General features: G+C 49.6%; 1 protein-coding gene and 1 long non-coding RNA gene across 2 annotated transcripts; one reads left to right on the top strand and one right to left on the bottom strand.

The window, feature by feature from the left end:
- Positions 1–231: 231 nt before the first annotated feature.
- AMZ1 (archaelysin family metallopeptidase 1) lies at positions 232–15,658 on the top strand. The gene is made up of 7 exons (XM_051791475.1): positions 232–273; positions 7,272–7,597; positions 8,234–8,401; positions 9,274–9,402; positions 9,747–9,910; positions 11,364–11,540; positions 14,930–15,658. Exons 2-7 carry the CDS (start codon positions 7,294–7,296, stop codon positions 15,497–15,499), a joined length of 1,512 nt encoding a protein of 503 aa, XP_051647435.1. The 5' UTR covers positions 232–273; positions 7,272–7,293; the 3' UTR covers positions 15,500–15,658.
- LOC127473851 (uncharacterized) lies at positions 2,023–7,161 on the bottom strand. The gene is made up of 3 exons (XR_007905651.1): positions 6,145–7,161; positions 3,880–3,931; positions 2,023–3,081 (listed from the first exon to the last, which is right to left on the bottom strand). It is a non-coding gene; the product is annotated as an uncharacterized LOC127473851 (long non-coding RNA).
- Positions 15,659–19,433: the final 3,775 nt, after the last annotated feature.

The following is a 19,433-nucleotide window of genomic DNA, read 5'->3' as shown; positions in this document are numbered from 1 at the left end:
CGGCCGCCCCCCCTCCCTCCGCCGCCCCCCGGTGGTTGCCCCGCGCACCCGCAGGAGGCGGCTCTGAGCGGCCGCTCGGCGAATCCCGCCGGCTCCCGGCGCCGAGCCCCCCTTTGCTCCCCCTTTTCTTCCTCCTCCTCCTCCTCCTCCTCCTCCGTCTCCTCCTGCCGCTCCTCCTGCCGCCGCCGGGCTCCGCTCCGCCTCGCCAGCCCCGCGCCGGGTGCCCCGGCCCTGCCGCACCTCCCGGCCTCCGCAGCCCCGGCCCGGCGGGCGGTGAGTCCTGTCCTGGCCCCTCGGGCAGATCGGGGGGGGGGGGGGGGTCGTGGGGTCACCTCTATGGACGGGAGGGTACGGGAGTCCGGGCGGCCCCTGGATGCGGCGGGACCCCCCTGGAGGGGTGAGTGCGGGCTGGGGCATCCCCCGTGTGATGGGCATCGCTCCCGGGGTGAGGGTGGTCGGGCTCGGGGCAGCTCCGGGGGTGATGGGCATCGCTCCGCCCGTGACGGGCATGACTCTAAGGGCGATGGTGGCCGTGCTCGGGGCATCCTCCCTCGGTGGCGGCGGGTCACGCTCAGGGCATCTCCCGCCGGGGGCTGGTGGCCGCGCTCGGCGCATCTCCCGCCGGGGGCTGGGGGCTGCGCTCCGGGCATCACCCCCACGGGCTCCAGGGGTCCTGCCTGGGCACTCTCCTCTCACCCTCTCCTGGGTTGCCGGGGCTGCCCTTGGTGCACCCTCCTGGGGGTTTGGGGTGCCAGGGGCTGAGCTCGGGGCATCCTGTCCCGCCGTGCTGGGGATTGTGCTCGATGCATCGTCCCAAGGTGCTGAGGGACTTATTCCTTCCCTGCACACCCATCCGTGCGATTCCTGCACCGGGGATCAGCATCAACAGTCCCTTTTCCATATCACGGGCGCTCAGGTGTCCCAGGAGCAGCACCTGCTTTTGCAGCGCTTCCAGAACATGCCTCGTGCCCAGCAAACCTCTGGCTGGCAGAGCTGGCTGGTGGTCAGGGCACAGCCCCTATGAAGGCTCAGGATTGGGGTCTGTCATTGTCACCCACAGCCGCGCTGGTCGCAGTAACACCCTGGAGCCCCCTCCTTCTCCTTGGCTGTGAAACGCCCACAAACACCCCCTACCCGGCGGCACCACTTAAAAAGCACTCGATGCTGGGAGGAGGCACAGCCTTCCAGCGCTTTTGTACCGTGTGATGAACCACTTTTATAACGCCTGTGCTCCAGGAACCACCTCCCCTTAGCCGTACCTGGAAAATGCAGCCTCTCTCCCGGCTAACACCGGGGTTGTCTCACAGAGACCATTTAGTCTGTCTAGACAAATATGATGAAGAGCAAAGTGCCTGGAGCTGTGAGTGATTAGAGCTCGGGTATCTCTGCAGTGCTGCGTTTGTTGTACAGCTCTGATAGATGCTGCTCGGTGCTTTTGGGTTGGCAAGTGCACAGCAAACAGCCATGGACTGGGGGGGTTTGTTCCATGTCAGAGCAAGGGAAGGAGAATGCAGCCAGCCCTTCATCACACGTGCATGGGAGAAAGCATCACAGGCAGTTTAACCAGACTAAAATGAGCAGAGAAGGCACTGAAAATGATGAATAAATGGGTGGTGAGGGGGAAAGCCATATACTGCCAGCTTGCTTTCTTGAGGGTAGCACAGAGAAGTTCATGAATGCTTGTATGACACTTAGAGAGCCTCAAATGGCAGGGACTGAAAAAAAGAGTAGCACTATATACGAGCATAGAATAAATAAAATCCTTAGAAGAGAAGACTGGAACTAAGGATAATGTATGTCCTCAATACATATTAAAATGAAGAACAGAGTATTGAGAGAGCAGGCTCTCACATAAAACAAAATCAAGGGCAAAGTGGATGTGTATGTGTTCTTAAGTACTTAAGAACACTCAAATAAGAATATTTAAATAAGGATGGATGGAAGCATCTGTCTCCTTAAATAAGGATGGATGGAAGCAACTCTAGTCTTTCATCTTGCAAACCTTTTTTGCATACTGGGGAGTTGTCCATATGACTTGTCCAGCAGACCAAGTTAATTTATAAGGCAGATTCATGGGAGGACAAACTTTCAGGACTGAGCCTTGTGGCAATAACATGTCGATCACAGTTCCAGTAGGACAGGTAGATTCTCTTCCTAATGAATGCATGTTTGAATCCCTGAAGGTTTCCACAGCACCAGGAATGACTTTTTCTGAGAGAGACCACACATACCATCTGTTTCCAAGTCACAAACATATTCTAGAGATATTACAAGTAAATATTATTGGGATCTGGCAGTAGGTGAGGCCAGAAGGCTTTATCTGACTTTATGGTGTGGAACACACACAGATCTGACTCGGTTTTTTGTGGCTGTTTAATGCAAAGTGAACAGAGGATGCTACAGTTCTATGTGGATACAAGTACAGGGTTGATCAGGTCCAGAGCATATTTTCTCCATGAGCAGAGGGGATTGATTCTGAGTCGTGCTGATCATCTCGAAATTGCCTCCATTTCAGGTCTGAACACGGCCAAACAGAGTTGGTCTGACCCCAGCAGCTGAGCGAGCTCGGCAGGCAAAGCCTGGCTCGGTGCAAGGGGCTGTGTCGAGCTCCTCAAGGAAGGAGCTGGACCAGTCAGAATTTTACTTGGACTGAGCTTCTCAGTCAAGAAAAATCTCTTTCTGTATGTGTTAACAAATACATTGAGAAAATTGCTTTCAGGCTGTCATCAGTGTGATACTGGGAAGCACAGGCAAGGAGGGGCTGATCCTCGAGCAGCACTTACAGACACCAACTGCAAATCTCAGGGAAAGAGCTATTAAGCAACTAGGGCATGTGTTGATAATTAGTTATCGCTTGTTATGTTTGCTCTGGGCTTTTCATTTCTGTTGACTGGCGATGAATTTTCTGCACTATCACTGCTTGTTTACAGTACAGCTCCTAATGAAGGCAATTAATCAGTTTTAAGAGACTCCACTAACATCCCTCTGACACCCAAAGAGCCCAGTTAAGACAGTCTGCCTCCAAATACTTCAAAAGAGCCGAGATGGAACTGAGGGAATCTCCTTCTGTGCATCTGCAGCCTGGGAGAGTCAGACGTAGAAATTACTTACAGGCTGACTTGTAAAATAAACAACTTTAGAATGACCAGCTTAAAAACAAACAAAACAAACCAACAGAAAAAAATACACAAATACCATCTCTACAGTGTTAGGGCCAAATTCCATACAATACCAAATAAATCCATTATGCACTGAGTGCCCTTTCTGGACCTGTACAACACAGAATTTCTGCACACAAGACCCTTTCTGTCTTGTCAGAATATCCCAAATACTTGCACTGTATGTATTGCCTCGGCCTTTGAGAATTTCCCTGTTACTGTCAGCCCCAGGCATATCTATCCAAGAAAGCAATGTCAATATATTAGAGAATAAATTACATATCTGGAAATTACAAAAAGAATAATTCATAGCTAATTTTCAATTACAGAGAATAATTTATATGTGTCTGATTTGCAAAGAGAATAATTTATGAGTAACCTGAATTGCACATGAAGCACATTAACAGGTTACTGTGGGAAAGGGAGTGTACTGACTGCTCAGCTGTCACGTGCTGAGCCCGGATTTTGGGGCATTTTGTGTGAGAACACTCACTGTGGAAAAAAATATGTGTCAAATTCCATGGTAAACAGATTTGTGCAATATGCCCAATCTGAGCTGAAACCTCTTGTATGGTACTGAAAGCCAGACACATAGAGCATGTTGTCCTTGGAGCTCCTGCCTCATATCCCACCCCACAAGCAGAAAGGCCACAACTGGGATCCTACAACATAATCATGGGAAAAGGCTGTTCCCAGCAGACAAACAGCCAAGTGCCCAAACCTTCGAGCTGTGTGTGGTTCCACTGCACTGCATGGATGTGATGATGAACAACCTGAAACAGAGAAAATAAAAAAGAGTCTCCACAAACTGGATAAGGATTCCCAGCTCAGGCTGGCTCCTTCTGCTCTGTTGGGAGCCTGTGGGTGCCTATCTTGTTTAAAGTATTTTCTCAAGTGCAACTCCAAATTACTGGCTTTTTAAATAAAAAGAGTTACTTTCTCCTTCCCAGGACTCTTTAGTCAGGTCCTACAGTTTGTCATTGAACAAGAAGCCAAATTAACTGCTTTTTACTTTAAAGGCATGATGTCTCCTTCCTAAATACCCGAAGGGTAGAAGGATGCACTGGTGCTTCCATTTCTTGAGCCCCACCTTGGCATCTAAAAAACTGAGGAGAAAGGGGGAAATATCCAAGCTTAAGTGCCATTCCCTCCTGAAGCACTGCAGCATGGAGTTAAACCAGGCACTCTCGACAAAAGAGCTAAAAATTACAAAGCCCTATTGAACTATTCAGTTAATGAAACACCATATCCATATATTAGATCAAGCACAAATAATATCTACTACAGTTAATGTTGTAAAATGGATTCTTTTTTCAACTGCTGAAGTTGCCCATAAACATTTTCTGAAGCATTCATTTTCTCCAGTAAAGTATTTTAGAAAAGCTTGCTAAAGAGAAGTAATTGTGCTGGATTTGGAGAGTGTAGTGGGTTGCTGCTATTCTTCGAGAAGCAAACCCAGACACTCCAGGAGAAGGAGGCACATGTCACTCCAGACTGAATTCCTGCAAGTGAATTCCTATGCTTGAGCTTTCAAGTCACTAAAGCGTCACCATGGGCATCCTTGGGCATGGTGAACGTCACAAAACACCCATGGGCATAGCTGGGAATGTCTGGAGCTGGGTGAATATCCCCTTTTAGGGAGTCCTGGGAAACAATGTATATCCCATAGCTTTGGGCTCACTCTGTATTCCACGAGAGAGCCTGGGGGGAACACATGCTACAAGACTGTGCACTCATTGTGTTTGCTGTCACATACATCCACTCCTCGCTGCTTCCCATTCAGCAGAGAAAAACCCATTCATTTTCTAACCAGCTCCTCCTCCCCAGACCCACACTCCAGTTGTCGCCCAAAACACCCATGAAAGAGGCTCCAGAAACCCCCTTTGACCAGACCACTCTCAACCTGGACCAAGTGCAAAGTCTTTCCTTTATTTCCCTGAGAGCACCAGGCAGGCAGTAGCTCACAGGATCACATCCTCAGGGAGCTGAATATTGCTAACAGTTTCCCAGTGAAAGTTCTGCATATGACCAGGAAAATGATGCTTGTATTTAAAGTTTGTGCAGAACAAGTGAAATCTTGTCCCTTAGGGAAATCTTCATCTTGCCCAAGGCAAAACTCCTGATGACCTGGTGGGGTCAGACTCTCACTTCTGTCTCCCAAATCTGGAAGCAAGTCAGAGGAGCAGAGATTTGGGTGACAAAACACAGAACAACCTCACACAAACTCTTGCTGCTGCCTGTAAAAACCAGCAGGAGCAATTTGTACATTTTTCTGGGAAGTAAAAAGAGGCGTCTGAGAAAGCATCTCAGGTTTGATTTCTAAACTTTCCCTGGATTAGGGCCCTTGTACCACTTCAGATCCCCCTGTGCCATCTGCTGTCAGCCTTTAATGTGAGCGAAATACAAAGCTTGCAAAAACGAAAGAAAACTGCTTTCCTGCTCCCTCTCTGGGCTACACACCCTTAGAGACAAAAAGATCACACAAAACGAGTCCTTTTAAGGACTGCTAATACATACACTTCTCTTCCCAAGGGTTAGATGTGAAGGAATTCAGTGTTAATTTTAATGGGCTGCCACCTTCCTCTTACAGTGCAAACTACCTCTGCATAACTGAGGAAAGACTTTGGCTCACGGCGGTACTATTTTTTTAAATGTTGAATTTTCTTAATTATACTGCTGTCCTCAAGGGCCACTGAATGCCACTCACCTGGCAGAGCTAAGCTGCAGACCTACTTAAATCATAGACTTAACCAGTTCCTCCTTGAAATATTTAATCCCTTTTTTTTCAGAGATTGAATGCTGGTGTTTTAGCAGTGATGGTCAGCAGTTGATGCATTTGGTGTCCACCCAGAAAGCTTGTCTGGCTCCTTTAAAGTTACTATTAACTTGCCTAGAAGAAGATAACACTTATTCCTAGAAACCTTGTGCTTTTGTGCACATACACCTGTGTGTTTTTCATTCTGCTGAGTACAGGTGGAGCACTTACCTGTGGTAGGCAACGTTGCCCGAAGTACTGCTCCAAAATACTCCAGTTCTGCTTGGAATGACCACCTTACCAAAAAATTATTGCCTTTGGAAAAATCTAGACATAGGTTAGTCAAAGAGGTAGTGTTGCTTCTTTTTCTTCCCTTTCCCCAAGCTGCCAACTGGAATTTCCATAAATGCAAAAAATGCAGTGGAAAATAGGTGCTTGACTCGCAGCTTTGGAGAACACCAGCCTTAGAAAGGACCCTGGAGAGGATATTTCTGGGATGCTCTGAATTAATTTCTTTGTGCTGCAGGCTTTCATTTGCTCTTTATTTGCTGCTTTACATCATCCCCAGCCCTGCTGATGCTAACACGGTGTGACATGAAGCTATTCATGAAGTGACATGATGGCAGCGGGCCCGTATGTGTCTTGCTAGAGAGGCAGCACCAGCACACAGGAATCTCACACACCAAGTCCCACCTGCAGGTCAGGCTGGCCAAACCTTCCCAAATCCTGCAGCCTCACAACAGCACTGCGAGCCAGAAGGTGCCCGAGGTTAATATCTAAGATTAAAAGCTGTTAGAGGAAATCATCAGCAGTGAACAGCTGCTTTCACTGGTGTCAGGTAAGTCAGAAGTGCAGGCTTCTGATGGGCAGATAAAGGACAAGTGACCTCTTCATTCCTGACGTGGACCTATTCCAAGGGATGTGGTTTAGCCCAAGCAAAAAGGAGCACCACCTTCCCACATCCTGTGAGGTCCAGTGCAACCAGTTGCACAACACCCAGAGGTATTTCCCATCCTGTTGGGCCTCCAGGATAGAGCACCAAAAAAACCCCAAATCCCCATCAACCAACCCCAAACACCGATCAAACCATCTGATTTACTCCAGATATCTGGCAGCAACCTGGGGCTGTGCATTCTTGAGCACCATCTACTGGCACAGGGTCCATGAGCTGGTGTCTGCACACACACGTAGAGAACCCTGTAAGAGCTGCTCAAAGTGCAGGGCTCCAGGCCAGCACAGTGCTGATAAGCTCCCGGTCAAACCTCGCAGCTGGGGTGTTGGGGGAACTGCTGTGAGAGCAGAGGAGGTGTGCAGGTCCCTCAGGAGGCCACGGCTGATGGCAATGTCCCCTCCCTCAGGCAGTGCCACGGTCCCTCCGCGATGCTGCAGTGCAAACACGCCCAGGAGTTCAGCTTCGGGCCCCGCGCGCTGAAGGACGCGCTGATCTCCACCAACCCCGCCCTGCAGGAGCTCTATGCCAAGGCCTTCTCCAGGGCAGAGAAGCTGTTCCTCTCCGAGGCCTACAACCCCCAGAGGACGCTGTTCTGCTCGCTGCTCATCCGCACGGCCTTCGACTGGATCCTCAGCCACCCCGATGCCCCCGAGGACTTCGAGACGTTCTACCACGCCATGCTGAGGAGGAAGCAGAACTTCTACCGAAAGCACATCTACCTGCAGCCTATAGGTAACGTGGGCATCTGCACTGAGCCACCGAGGAGGGAGGTGGGTGGTGCTGAGTGCTGCTAATACCCTCTTCTAAGGACTAACCTGCAAAATGCAATCGCCCCAGTGAAGATAAGTGTGGTAGCAAAGGCTCTGACATGCCCCCAGTCCAGGGTCACAAGCCGTGATGACAACCATGGGTAGACCTGCCAAATAAATGGTATATGTGCCCCTGGGTGAGACTTGCTATGAATTTATGCATATATATATATATATATACATATACATATCTAACTATGAAACAATGCTGGAAAATACAGCATTTCTGGAGGTCCATCCCTGATGGTTCATTAAACACAGCGACCCATTCCCACATTTATCTTTCTGCATAACTTAAACAAGAGACAATCTTCCTAGATATCTGCTCTGCTAATGAGAGCATACTAATGCCTCAAGTCACCTCTCAGGAAGAGCTCCCTCTTCTCCTCTATATCCATAACCATCTAGAGGTGTCTGCCACATCCCAGAATGAGCAATTAACTCCAGAATGACCCAGCCTGCCTCCTCCCCAGTGGCTGAGGCCAGTCCCACAGAATCCCTTCAGACCTTGTGGTTCACCCTGCCTTTCAGGGGCTGATAACAGAGCTTCTCTTCTCAGACTTAATCGAAGGGCCTGCTGGGCTCTCGCTGCTGGACTCCCTCCAGAGCTGTGTCGAGTCTTTCTTCCTGGGTCTCCGTGTGAAGTGCCTTCCCTCCATCCCCGTCTCTTCCATTCACTGCTGCTTCCGCCACAGCCGGGACTCCGACAGGGTGCAGCTCCACGCAGGTGAGGACCTGGCACCAGGGAGCCCATAAAGGCACCAGCTTGGCACAGGGGCACGAGCCCTCCCTTAGGAAATGCCTGAAACAGCCCTTCATTGCCAGAGCAGGGAGGGGATGAGGAAGGGAGTGAAAAGGGAGAAATCCTGTTCCCGTGGAAAGCCCAGAGCTTTGAGGTTGGAAATAGGAATGAAAAACAAAGTGACTTTCATCATATTTTCCTCTGCTGTTTGTATTTTTCGGTGCTATTACGTTTAGGTCCAGCTCTGCAGAGCGATCGGATCAGCTCCAAGGGAAGGCACTGTTGGTTTGGTGTAGTCTGAGTTCTCCCATCTCTTGCCTCGAGCCAAAGTAAATGATTGGCCTGGGTGGTGTAGGTGGGGAACTCACTGGCCTTTCATGTTAGGAAACTTGGGTTCAAGTGTCACAGCTCCCTGGGGAAACAGGTTTTCCACCTGCCAAACTCCTGCTGCACAAACATCCCCCTGGAACGAGCTGTTTGCAGGTACCACGGGCAGCACATGCTCAGCCCAGCCCAGCCCAGCACTGCAGCCATGTGGCTGTTCCAGCTCCCTTCTGAAATGGGAAATTCTGCTCCCAGGTGCATATTTCCATGGGTTAGAACCGAATTCACCTACATCCCTGCCCTTAGCTCTGCTTTGTTTTAACTCTGTGCTCAGCACCACTTCCAAAGTCAGGTCTGCTCTGATTTCAGGGGATGGGCTCCACAGCTGTGGTTCTCCATCTGAGATAATGAATGGAGCAGCTCTGTCTGCCTGTGGCTTGGATTACATCCTCCTCCCCACAACCAGCACAACTTCAGGCTCTTAGGTGCCTTCCAGGGACATTTTAATGAATGTCTCTCTGGTATTTTTCCAGATGGGATCCTGAATTTCCTGAAGAACAACAAGCCCATGGATGCCCTGTGTGTCCTTGGACTTACTCTGCTGGATCTTTATCCATGTGAGACCTGGAGCTTCACATTCAGCAAATTTCTGCCAGGACAAGGTGGGATTGGTATGCCATGATGGTCTTGCACTGCATATGAACAAGGCAGCACTGTACCAAAAACGTTCCCTGGGAGGCTGGAATAGCCAAATCTCATCCTTAACATGTTATTCAATCCCTGATAAGAGGAACTAGGTTTTCCCAATTTAAAACTAAGGGATTTGGGGTTCCTGATCCAGACAAAGGTAACCAAGGTGCTGCAAACCTTTTGGACCTTTTGGGAAGGGGGTCTCATCACACCCTGCTCAACTGGGCTGTGCTACAACAGCTGTATTTTCATGCTGCTTAAGGTGAGACAGCTGTAAGAGAGCAGATGCCTAACTTCTACTCACCTCTCTTCACAGAAGTGGGAGTCTGCAGCTTTGCCAGGTTTTCTGGGGATTTTCCCCAGGCTGGTTGTAGCAGCTTGAACCCACCCACACAGAAGGAAGAGTTGTGTGAAGTCCTCAAGGAGAGCAGAGACAGGACGCTGCAGTTCAGTGCCCAGGAGATGGTCCAGTGCTGTAAGGTAGGACCAGCCAGCTCCTGCACCCCACGTTTCTTCCTGTGTAGGGTTAAATATTTCAGGCCTGGGCATAATCTGTGTCTCAGCCCAGCGAAGCAGGAATGAGACTCTGCTCCCAGAAGGCACAGGCAATCACAGCTAAGGCCACACACTTAATCCAGATATAAAAAGCTTGCATTTTACTGCACTGTGTAGACAACAATACCATCAGTTACAGTGGGGCTACAGGACTTGACATATCACAGAATCACAGAATGGTTTGGGTTAGAAGGGACATTAAAGACCACCTAGTTCCAACCCCCTGCCATGGGCAAGGACACCTTCCACTACACCAGGTTATGTCATGGAGCAGCACTGAGATAAACCCCTGCCCAGTTCCCAGGCTCATGCTTGGGTAATCCTGAGTACTTTGCTTGCCAGGCAGTGCAGGGCCAGTAGGATCTGTGAGCTGATTCAGAACTTGGAGTTAATCAGAATATCTGGTGGAGCTGTGTGTAACTAATGGATGGCTGGGAAGGAGTAACTTCTTCCTCAGACATTGGTATCTATAAGGGGAGAGGTCCATGTGCCAGACCTGTTACATGGATGGATGAGAAAGATACCTGAGGCAGGTTTGCACATATAAATATATGCAGATGCCCTTAAACCCCCTTCATCTCCATCACATCCTCTTCAGGAGCGCTGTCCTCCCTCATCCCAGCATCTCCCCTGGGCCAGCCCTGTCTCTGGTGTTCCTCCCAAAGCCGCCCCATGTGGAGCAGCCACACCAGCACCTTCGATGCCATTTCTCTTTGCTCCCCTGGCATTTGCTCAGGATTTTCAAGTCTGAGGTCTTTTCCTGTAGTAATTTCCAATGAGATTAGGTGGCAAAGGGAGGAAGAAGGGAATCCTCCATCCTCAGCCTTTCCACAGTTGCCAATTCCCAAGGCAGTAACGCTTGGCCAGCTGACTCCAGCTTAGTTTTTTTTTGCTTTGGCACAAATGTTAATAGCGTCTGTTTTGGAAGGGCCCAGATCTGTTATTGCCAATAGCGCTTCTCAGATTTCTCACACGGACTGTGCTGCTCTTTTCAGACCCCAGTGGGACTAGTTTTCCTCCTTAAAAACCCCAAAACAACAAAAAACCTCCAAGAACCACAGTGTCCTTGGTGGAGAGTGACAGCAGCACTGCCCCACAGCTCCAAACACGCTGCCCACAGGGGCTTCCCACAGCTGCTTCTCCCACACCCACCCTTCCTTCTCCACAACACAAACATGGATGCTGGGGGAGCTGGGAGAAGGGAGCCAGGTTCTCCATTCACCTCAGAAAAGCCTGTGCTGGAGGATTGCCGGAGCTGAGCAACAAGCTGGTTTAGACCATCAGGGCGTGGGGAAAGTGGAACAGCAGAGGAGGAAGAAGAGGGGGCAGTGGAAGCAGGAATGACAACGCACTGCTGTGATTTTTGCTTTCCCGAAAGGTGACCTGTCACGAGATCTGCCACCTGATGGGGCTGGGGACGTGCCGCTGGCTGCAGTGCATCATGCAGGGAGCGCTGAGCCTGGACGAGGCCCTGCTGCGGCCCCTGGAGCCGTGTCCCATCTGCCTGCGCAAGCTGCAGCACGTCGTGGGCTTCAAACTCATCGAGCGCTACAGGGTGAGACCCCCCAGCCCCCCCTGGAGCGAGGAGCAGAGCAGGGAGCAGGGCAGCTCCCCCCAAACCACGGGGTACAGGTGCTGCAGCAGTGGGGGGAAGGCAGGCGCTCCCAGGGTGGGGTGCTAAGGGAGCAGCTCACACCTGAACACGGAGGGGTTGGTCACAAGAAGGCACTTTGCACAAGCTCCGGGGCTTTTGGGTCTTCCCACGGGACACTGCCACAGTCCAACCATGTTTTCTTACTCCCAGAAGTGAGGTGGGGAGGGCAGGCAGATTCCAATTCCCACAGCAACACCCTTTCCTGTGCCACCCTGGATTTCTGCCTCTCTGGGGCTGCTGGGAACAGGGAGGAAATATTGAATGTGTACTGTGCTGCAATTCCTCTGTTTAAAGACATGAGAAAGGATCCCAAATTATTACCCTCTAATAAGTGGAGGGTCACAGACTCACCTTTTGTCCCTTCTCTCCCACCCATACAACTGCTAACACCACATTTAGACAAATCAGGAGTAGTGCTAAGACACCCTTAGCTCTTGCAAAGGCTTTCCCACCTCTGCTCTGTAAAAAGCAGGATTTAAAAAGCAGGATTCAGTAGCCAAATGGCTGGTGTAATAGAAATAATGTCACCATTCTCACTCAGCACCCATCTCCTCCCTGGCTGTAATTCCTGTCTGACACACATCATGTTCAGAGACAGGATTTACCACGGCTGCCTATTTTAAAGTCTGTGGGTTGTATTTGTAGCAAGATAGGAGCAGAATGAGAAAGGGGATGCCTGTAGTTTCATTCAGCTTGCAATCAGACACACAGAACCATGGCAAAGGATGTGGGAAAATACACACTGGTGTGGTTTTGTTACTTTTCTGTGGTGCTGACTCTCTGGATGTTTGGTCCCTGCATCTGTCCAAGAGGAGTCTAAATTGCCCAGACTAACAGAGGAATAAATTCTGCTTTATTTAACTGGCATCCAGCCAGTGCTTTCTAGAAGAGAACTGCTACCTGCTTTTCTAGAAACATTTTTGCCTTTACACCTCCAGCAAATACTGTAATTGGCTCAGCATCCTCCAGAAACAGGGAACGCAAACCTGAAGGAAGGTTACACTTGCCAAGTGTCACATCTGCTTCCTTGACAAGGCAAAGCTCAGCTAGATATAGTACAAGTACAATAAGAGAGTTGTGATAATCTCTGTAAGAGGCTTTGCCATAATGTCGAGAGGAAACACAAATGCCAGAGATGAATTAAATAGTTAAGGAACCTGACAGAAGAGAGCAGAAAGCATTTGGAGACAATATCAGCCAGCAAAGTTAACTTGCCAAGAACGTTAAGTGCAAGTCTGAAGTCACATTTCCTTTTGGAAAACTATCATGGATCCCCACCTGCCTCAAAACAGCCCCAGACACCCCAAACAACTCCAGGAAATGCCAGACCCTAGCTGTGCCTCATCAGCAGCAGGTGAGACACTGCTGAAGTCTGGGAATGAGACACTGTTATGGGAAGAGCAGCATATGGGGCAGGAAACCAGTCCTTATGCAGCAGAATGAGCCCCTCTATTTATTTATTTATCTGAGTTGCACTCAGAAACACACTCCTTTTTTTTTTCGTCACAGCTGCTTATTCCAGCATGAGTCATCTCGAAAACCGAAAACAAATTAATTCTCCTGGTGTTTCCCCACCACAACCAACATCTCTACCTGCTGCCTCTGCAGCATCCCCGGCTGTTCGATGAGGTTGCAGTGGCCACACACACACAGACAACAGGTCTCAGTGACATCCTTAGGGTGGGCATCCACTCCAAATGCTCTTGCCTGTAGATGAGAAAAATCCATGCAGAGGTTATCCCTTCCTAGTTAAACAGGAGAACACAGGAGGAGGCTGCAGCCCTAAAAACCCACCTGAAGTTCAAATCAATAAACCACCCAAAGGATGAGAGACTGAATTTCGTGGTTCTGGTTGTGATCTTGAGTCAATCATCTTTTGCCTTGAATAATTCATATCTAGTGTTTGAACATCCACATTTCCACAGCTTTTTTTCTTCTCGGGAATTGGGCTGAGTAGCAGCTATGATTCCTTCCCAGATTCTCTATTCCTGGGAATTTTCAGAGGCACTATAAAATCACAGGCTGGTTGCAGCTTTCCAGTAGCTTTGCTGTCCCCCAGTCCAGCTCCCATTGCAGCTTCTGGCGCCGCCTTTGTTTTATAAACCCAGAGGGAGGGAAGGGCCATTGGAGGTGGGATGAGGCAGGAGAAAAGTTGTCCCTTTACAATTTTTCTTGTCCCAGAGAGAGGGGGCAGGGTGGATTAACTAAGCTGAAAGAGTCCATTTTATTCTCGTATGAAATTCTTCCCCGAGGCTTCATGCACAGACTGAAATGAGAACCGGGGCCCATTTCTCCCACCCACTCAATTTGAGCTCTTTATCCTTTCTGTCACTTGCCTGAAGAGAGAGCAATAGAGGAGGGAAGGGGGAGGGAGCAGCAGGGCACTGCGGGAGAAGGGAGCTCTGCAGGGCTGGGAAGCTCCTGCCTGCTCCTCCAACACTGCAGCTCACCCTGAGCTGAGCACGGATGGACCCAGCCTGGAACACCAGGGGTGACATCCCAGGCTAATACTGTCACTGCTGTTCCTTAGAGCAACCAAGGGCTGTGCAAAGGTATCAGCTGAGAGCTACAGAGAGAAAAGATGAAGAAATAGGCCACAGGGGTGTGAAAAAAATCAAAAACCACACAACTTCCCCCCTCGCCCCCAAACACTGTCAACAGGGAGAGATCACCTTTTATGCAGGGATGACTGGAGTAATGCAATTCATTCCCTAAGGCATAAGGAATAAATGTGCCAGGAGAAATCTGTTTTATTTCTCATTGTAGCATTTAATATTTTAAAAGGAAATTGTCTCAGACATTTTCCTTTCATTAATTCTTTCCTGGAGCCCGGCCTTCCCACTTGTGCAATTCAGCTCGAGAGGGGAAGAGCTATTCTTAGGAATAAAATGCACATTACCACAGGCATTAACAACATGATGAAACAAGATTCTTTACCACTATCTCAGGAGCTTTTATAATGACACAGCTTCCTCTGGAGAGGCACTCGTTTGGCTCTCCTGGAGATCACATCCACACAGCAGGGAGTGATTTGGTGCAGTTTTCTCCTACCATCTTCAGTAATAGGGCAGATTAAGTCCACATCTGACTGGAGGCAGCTCCAAGAAAATGAGATGAGAAAGCCAGGGTAGGGTCACCACGAGTTGTCTGAACTCACCTTCTGGCAGAGAGGACCATGGCAGCTGAAGCTGGGCCACCCAAGATGAACAGGTTTATCTGGCAAACACTGGGAAAGGTGTAACTGGCTCCTCTCATTCTCTACAATGAAACCTTTTTCCCTCTCACCACAGAAGCTCTACGCTTGGACACAGACTGTCTTGTCCACGTGGCCAAGGAAAGAGTCATCAGACCTGTCTGCCTCGGAGGACATCCTTCCGTTCAGCTCCGACTCCGGGATGTGCTGCGAGAACGACTCCGAGGCCGTGACCTCCCTGTCGGAGCCGCTGACCCCGGACACGTGCAGCCAGGGCCTGTCCATCGGCCAGGAGCTGGAGCAGGACGAGCAGCCGTGCTCCCTGGCAGAGGCACAGAGCCAGCCCCAGCTCGCCGGGCCCGCCAAGTCCGCAGACACCATCAAGGACTACGAGCTGTGGCTGGAGATGTGCATCGCCGCCCTGGAGAGGAACGTCTCCGAGGAGGAAGTGGCTCAGGTAGACAAGGCCGTGGATGCCCTGGCTAAGTGGGAAATGTTTACAGGACAGCTGCCTGCTATGAGGAAGGACCTGCCCTTTGCCAGGGACAACACCGGGCTACGGAAAGTTCTTGGAGATAAATTTTCCTCCTTGCGGAGGAAACTGAGTTCCAGAAAACTGTCCAAAGGGGAGTCATCCCCTCATCGTTGGCGGTGGGAGGACAACTAGGCTGGGTCTGCCTTGGGTTGGGCCAGCTTTGCTCCCACAGCTCTGGGTACGTTACCACCCTGCTTACAACCTTCCTAACCCCAAGTTGTTGCTGTCAGAGAGAAACAGCAACTCCCCACAGGAATAAAAGGTGTTTTGTTTTCTGAGATTGCTACCACAGTTTTGATGTGATCAGTTCTTCACTAAGGGTTTTTCCTGTGCTGGTCTAACTGACACGACCCCAAACCCACTCCAAGCTTGTATTTTCTTGCTGTGTTTCACTTGGTCTGACATTGGCCAGGAAGAGGTCAGCCAGGTCCACACTAAGCACTGAACATGCTCACCTAGAAGCTTGGGCCATCTGACCAAACAGATGCAAGTTAAACCTGGGCAGCTCTCCCGCATGCAGAGCTCTCCTCTGCTTAGCACTTCAGTCCCAGGCACAGATGATATTCCTCCCTCTCCTTTCTCCCCACTCCAAATGCTCATCTCTGCTCTGGCCCCATGAGCTGGAGGTTGTGCCGAGCACAGGAGCACAACCAAGGCTGATGGACTCTCACTATGAGTCAGGGGGGAGAGATGGAGAAGGACGGGCACAGAGTCAGTGAGTAAAGCAGAGAGATCCCTGGCACTGGGATCAGCTGCCACAAAGAGCAGTGTCAGTGTGAAGCCTGTCTTTTGGCTGACTCTCAAGGGGATCTCCAGAGCTGCTTCACTTCAAACAAAGCCAGGCTTGGACCGTGAGCTGGAACTACTCACATCCTCCATAGATTGGCAAAGGAGAGGAAACCTTTGGAAACATTCACCCACTCATTGACTATTAACTTAAAAGGGGGAACTGCATGTGCATTCCTTTTTTTTTTAACCTTGAGAAGTCACCCTTTGGCCTTCTCTGCTCCATAAGTCACCCCCTGAGCAGGAACGGGTGCTGTGCTGGCAGTGGGAGTGCAGAGCCTGCCTTCCCATTGCCAGGGCACGCTGTTCCCTGGGGCTATTTATAGCCAGAGCTCAAGAGGCCGATGGGTTTTTTGCTTTGTAACTGCAGAACACCAGGGGAAGGCTGACCCTCTCCATGCCCAGTTCTCCCAGCACTGATAACACTCCCAGAGCTCACAGCTACACTTCAGATTTCTCCAGTCTAAAAATACCAGCAGGTAGGACCAGGTCCAGCACAGCTGGGAGGGAGGAGAGGATGTTTCTCTCCAAGGAGTGATGACTTTGGCTTTCCTGAGCACTTGCCTTGTGCACTTTAAGGGCCTCCAACCACGCACAAACCCCGCAGTACAATTTTAGGGAAGAGGATCAGTGGGATGCATCTGAGAAATGCTTGAGATTTACGCATGCAGGTGAGTGGAAGAGATGATCCTGTAATAAATTCAGCTGGATTCCGGAAACACAAGCACTTCACATCCGCATGATTCATGCAGGGAGAGAAAGGGAGTTTGGCTTCGGGGCCGATGACGGCAATTCCTGGAAGCATTTTTCCAGGCTGAGCCTGGACGGGCGCAGGCGCGGGGCCGCTGCTGCCGCCCTCTCCTGGCAGCCGCAAAGGTGATGGGGCTTCTCATCCAAGACATTCTTCCCAGCAGCAGAAATTTTCCAAACAAACCCTGCTTGAATTACAAATCCATGCGCTGCCCCCGCACTTGCTCGGTTGTTGCCTTGACAGATTTACTATTTTAAGCACGAGATTGCTTTCTGTTCAGCCTCGCTTGTTCTGTACTGAGTTATGAGGCTGAACTTTAGAGACTTTCCAGAAAGAGGCCGTAAACTCAGGGCGATAGTCCTGCCTAAGGGAAAGGGGCAGCTTTCTATCATAAAAGTCCAAAGACAAAGAGGACAGGGGTGGCACAGAAACAAGTGACCTGCTGGCAGAAGTCACAGGTGGGAAACTCCCTGTGACACTTCACTTACAGACCCACCTTAGTGCTGCTGTGAGAGCAGGAATTTCTGCTCAAGAGCTGTTGCTGACCAATAACCAATATTTTTGACACCATCACTGACAGAATCATCACTTACCTGCTCAGCTTGTCCAGAAGTGCTCCAGATAAGAAGCAAACGAGCATGGCAACTCAGAGCTTCACCTGGGCAGCTCAGCAGGGTCCACAGCCCAGAGGCAGCTTTGCAGTGAAAGGCAGAAAAGTGACTGAAAACCCTTTTAAGCCTCAGGCAGCTGGAGCAGAGGGGTTCCTGCAATATAACACTGCAGGGTTTGGTCATGCAAAGACATTCATTCCCATGGAGGCAGCAACTCTTCACACCAGCAAAGGTTTCCAGAGGTGCTGCTGTAAATTACAGCACAGGGTCTCTAAGTAGTACTTGGCACCTGGATTACACTACACCGGTATGAGTAAGGACTGGAGGCAACCTGGGTCTCAGAGGCATAAAAGGACTGGCCAAGGTTACACAGAAAACAAAGGTTATAACCAGAAGTAAAGCTCAAAGGCACAATTCCTACTCTTCTCTGCACATGCCAGAGTTGTAGGGGGGCAGAAAACAGCTGACAGAGGAATAAGTAGTAAAACAACTTCCAGATAAGCCCCTAAATAAGATTTCCTGCATTTTAAGCAGCAGGTTTCTGGGGAGATACTTCTACTTGGAAAGCTGTGGGAACGGCAGCATAACTTGCAGTTAATAAGCTGCTGAGTAAGCTGTGGAACTGAAATACAGATGAGATAATTAGGAGTCACTTTAGAAGGTCAAGCTGTGGATCAACCATCAGCAAGGAGGAGGGTACTCTATATATAAGTGCACACCCAGAAGTCACTTGCAGCTCAGCAGCCAGGACTGGAGTTGGCTACAAAAGGTCCAGGAACAGTTTCCCTGCGTGGCAGGCAGCAGGCAGCAGACCTGGGTGTTGTTCCCCCAGCAGAACCAGGGACCTCCTGCCTGAAGCTGCTGTTGGTTTTCATGTAACAATCTCCAAGGCAATGGCACAACATGGACTGGTGTCAGACTCCTCTGGCTCAGAACATCTCCCAAACCACACCATCCTGTGGCTACCTAGAGCATCCTCCACCATCAAAGCAGCTCAGTCACACCCCTTCTGCCCCAAGCTCAAGGAGACTTGTTTTGAAGCAACTTCTAAAGTCTGTAATCCCGAAGAGAGCAGAAAACAGAGTCTTTTAATAGCTTTACGAGCTCATAAAGACAAATATCTTCTCCCAAGAATAAACAGGCAGAACATTCCACTCCTACTCTGAAAACAAGAACTTGCTGTAATTGAAGAGTGGGGATACAACACAACCGTCCACAGGAAAAAATACCAAAAAATACCCCCAGAGTCTTTACTAGTTGGGGGTGAATTTGCCTACAACAGCTTGGAAAGGTGGGAGAGGAGAAACCAGCATCTTCCACACAGATTTCATTATCACTATCCAGCACTTTGTGATTTAACAGTGGCTGTGACTACCTCCTTCCCCTAAAAATGGTACTTTTCACTGAAGTCTGTTCTGCTCTGCAGAGTTGAGGCTTTAAAGGAAAGCTATTTTTTGTAAAAATCCCTGAACACTTTTCCTCATAAGTCTCCCTTAACACCACGCAGCTTCCCAAGATGTCAGCCAGCCTTGGGAAAAGTGGCAAGAAATTTGATATTAATAACTGAGCAAACTTCCTCCCAGATCTGTACAGGATAATGAGATACCAGGTTGGAGCTAGAAACCACAAGGATTTAATTTCTCTTCTCAAAGAGTTCTAACAAACACTTAAATATTACTATGATCTCCCCAAACATTCCACCTTGTGCACTGGAGGAAAAATACAAGCTATACTTTGCATTTTAGAGAAGCCTCTCCCTGGGGAAACAGACATGTTTTCCCTTTTATCTTCTGAGTGTTGGATTATTGAAATTACAGAAGAGATGCTCAAGTAACAGGCAGTCGTGCTGATCTGGGAAAGAGAATTCCAAGTTAATATACGGAGTTTAGGCTCTCCCTGGGGTACAGACATTCACTGG

Source organism: Manacus candei, unplaced genomic scaffold, assembly GCF_025592945.1.
Source record: "Manacus candei isolate 608988 ecotype Guabito, Panama unplaced genomic scaffold, ASM2559294v1 h1tg000002l, whole genome shotgun sequence".
Classification (NCBI taxonomy): Eukaryota; Metazoa; Chordata; class Aves; order Passeriformes; family Pipridae; genus Manacus; species Manacus candei.
The sequence above is the reverse complement of the archived record's forward strand: the minus strand, read 5'-3'. Positions and strand labels throughout refer to the sequence as shown.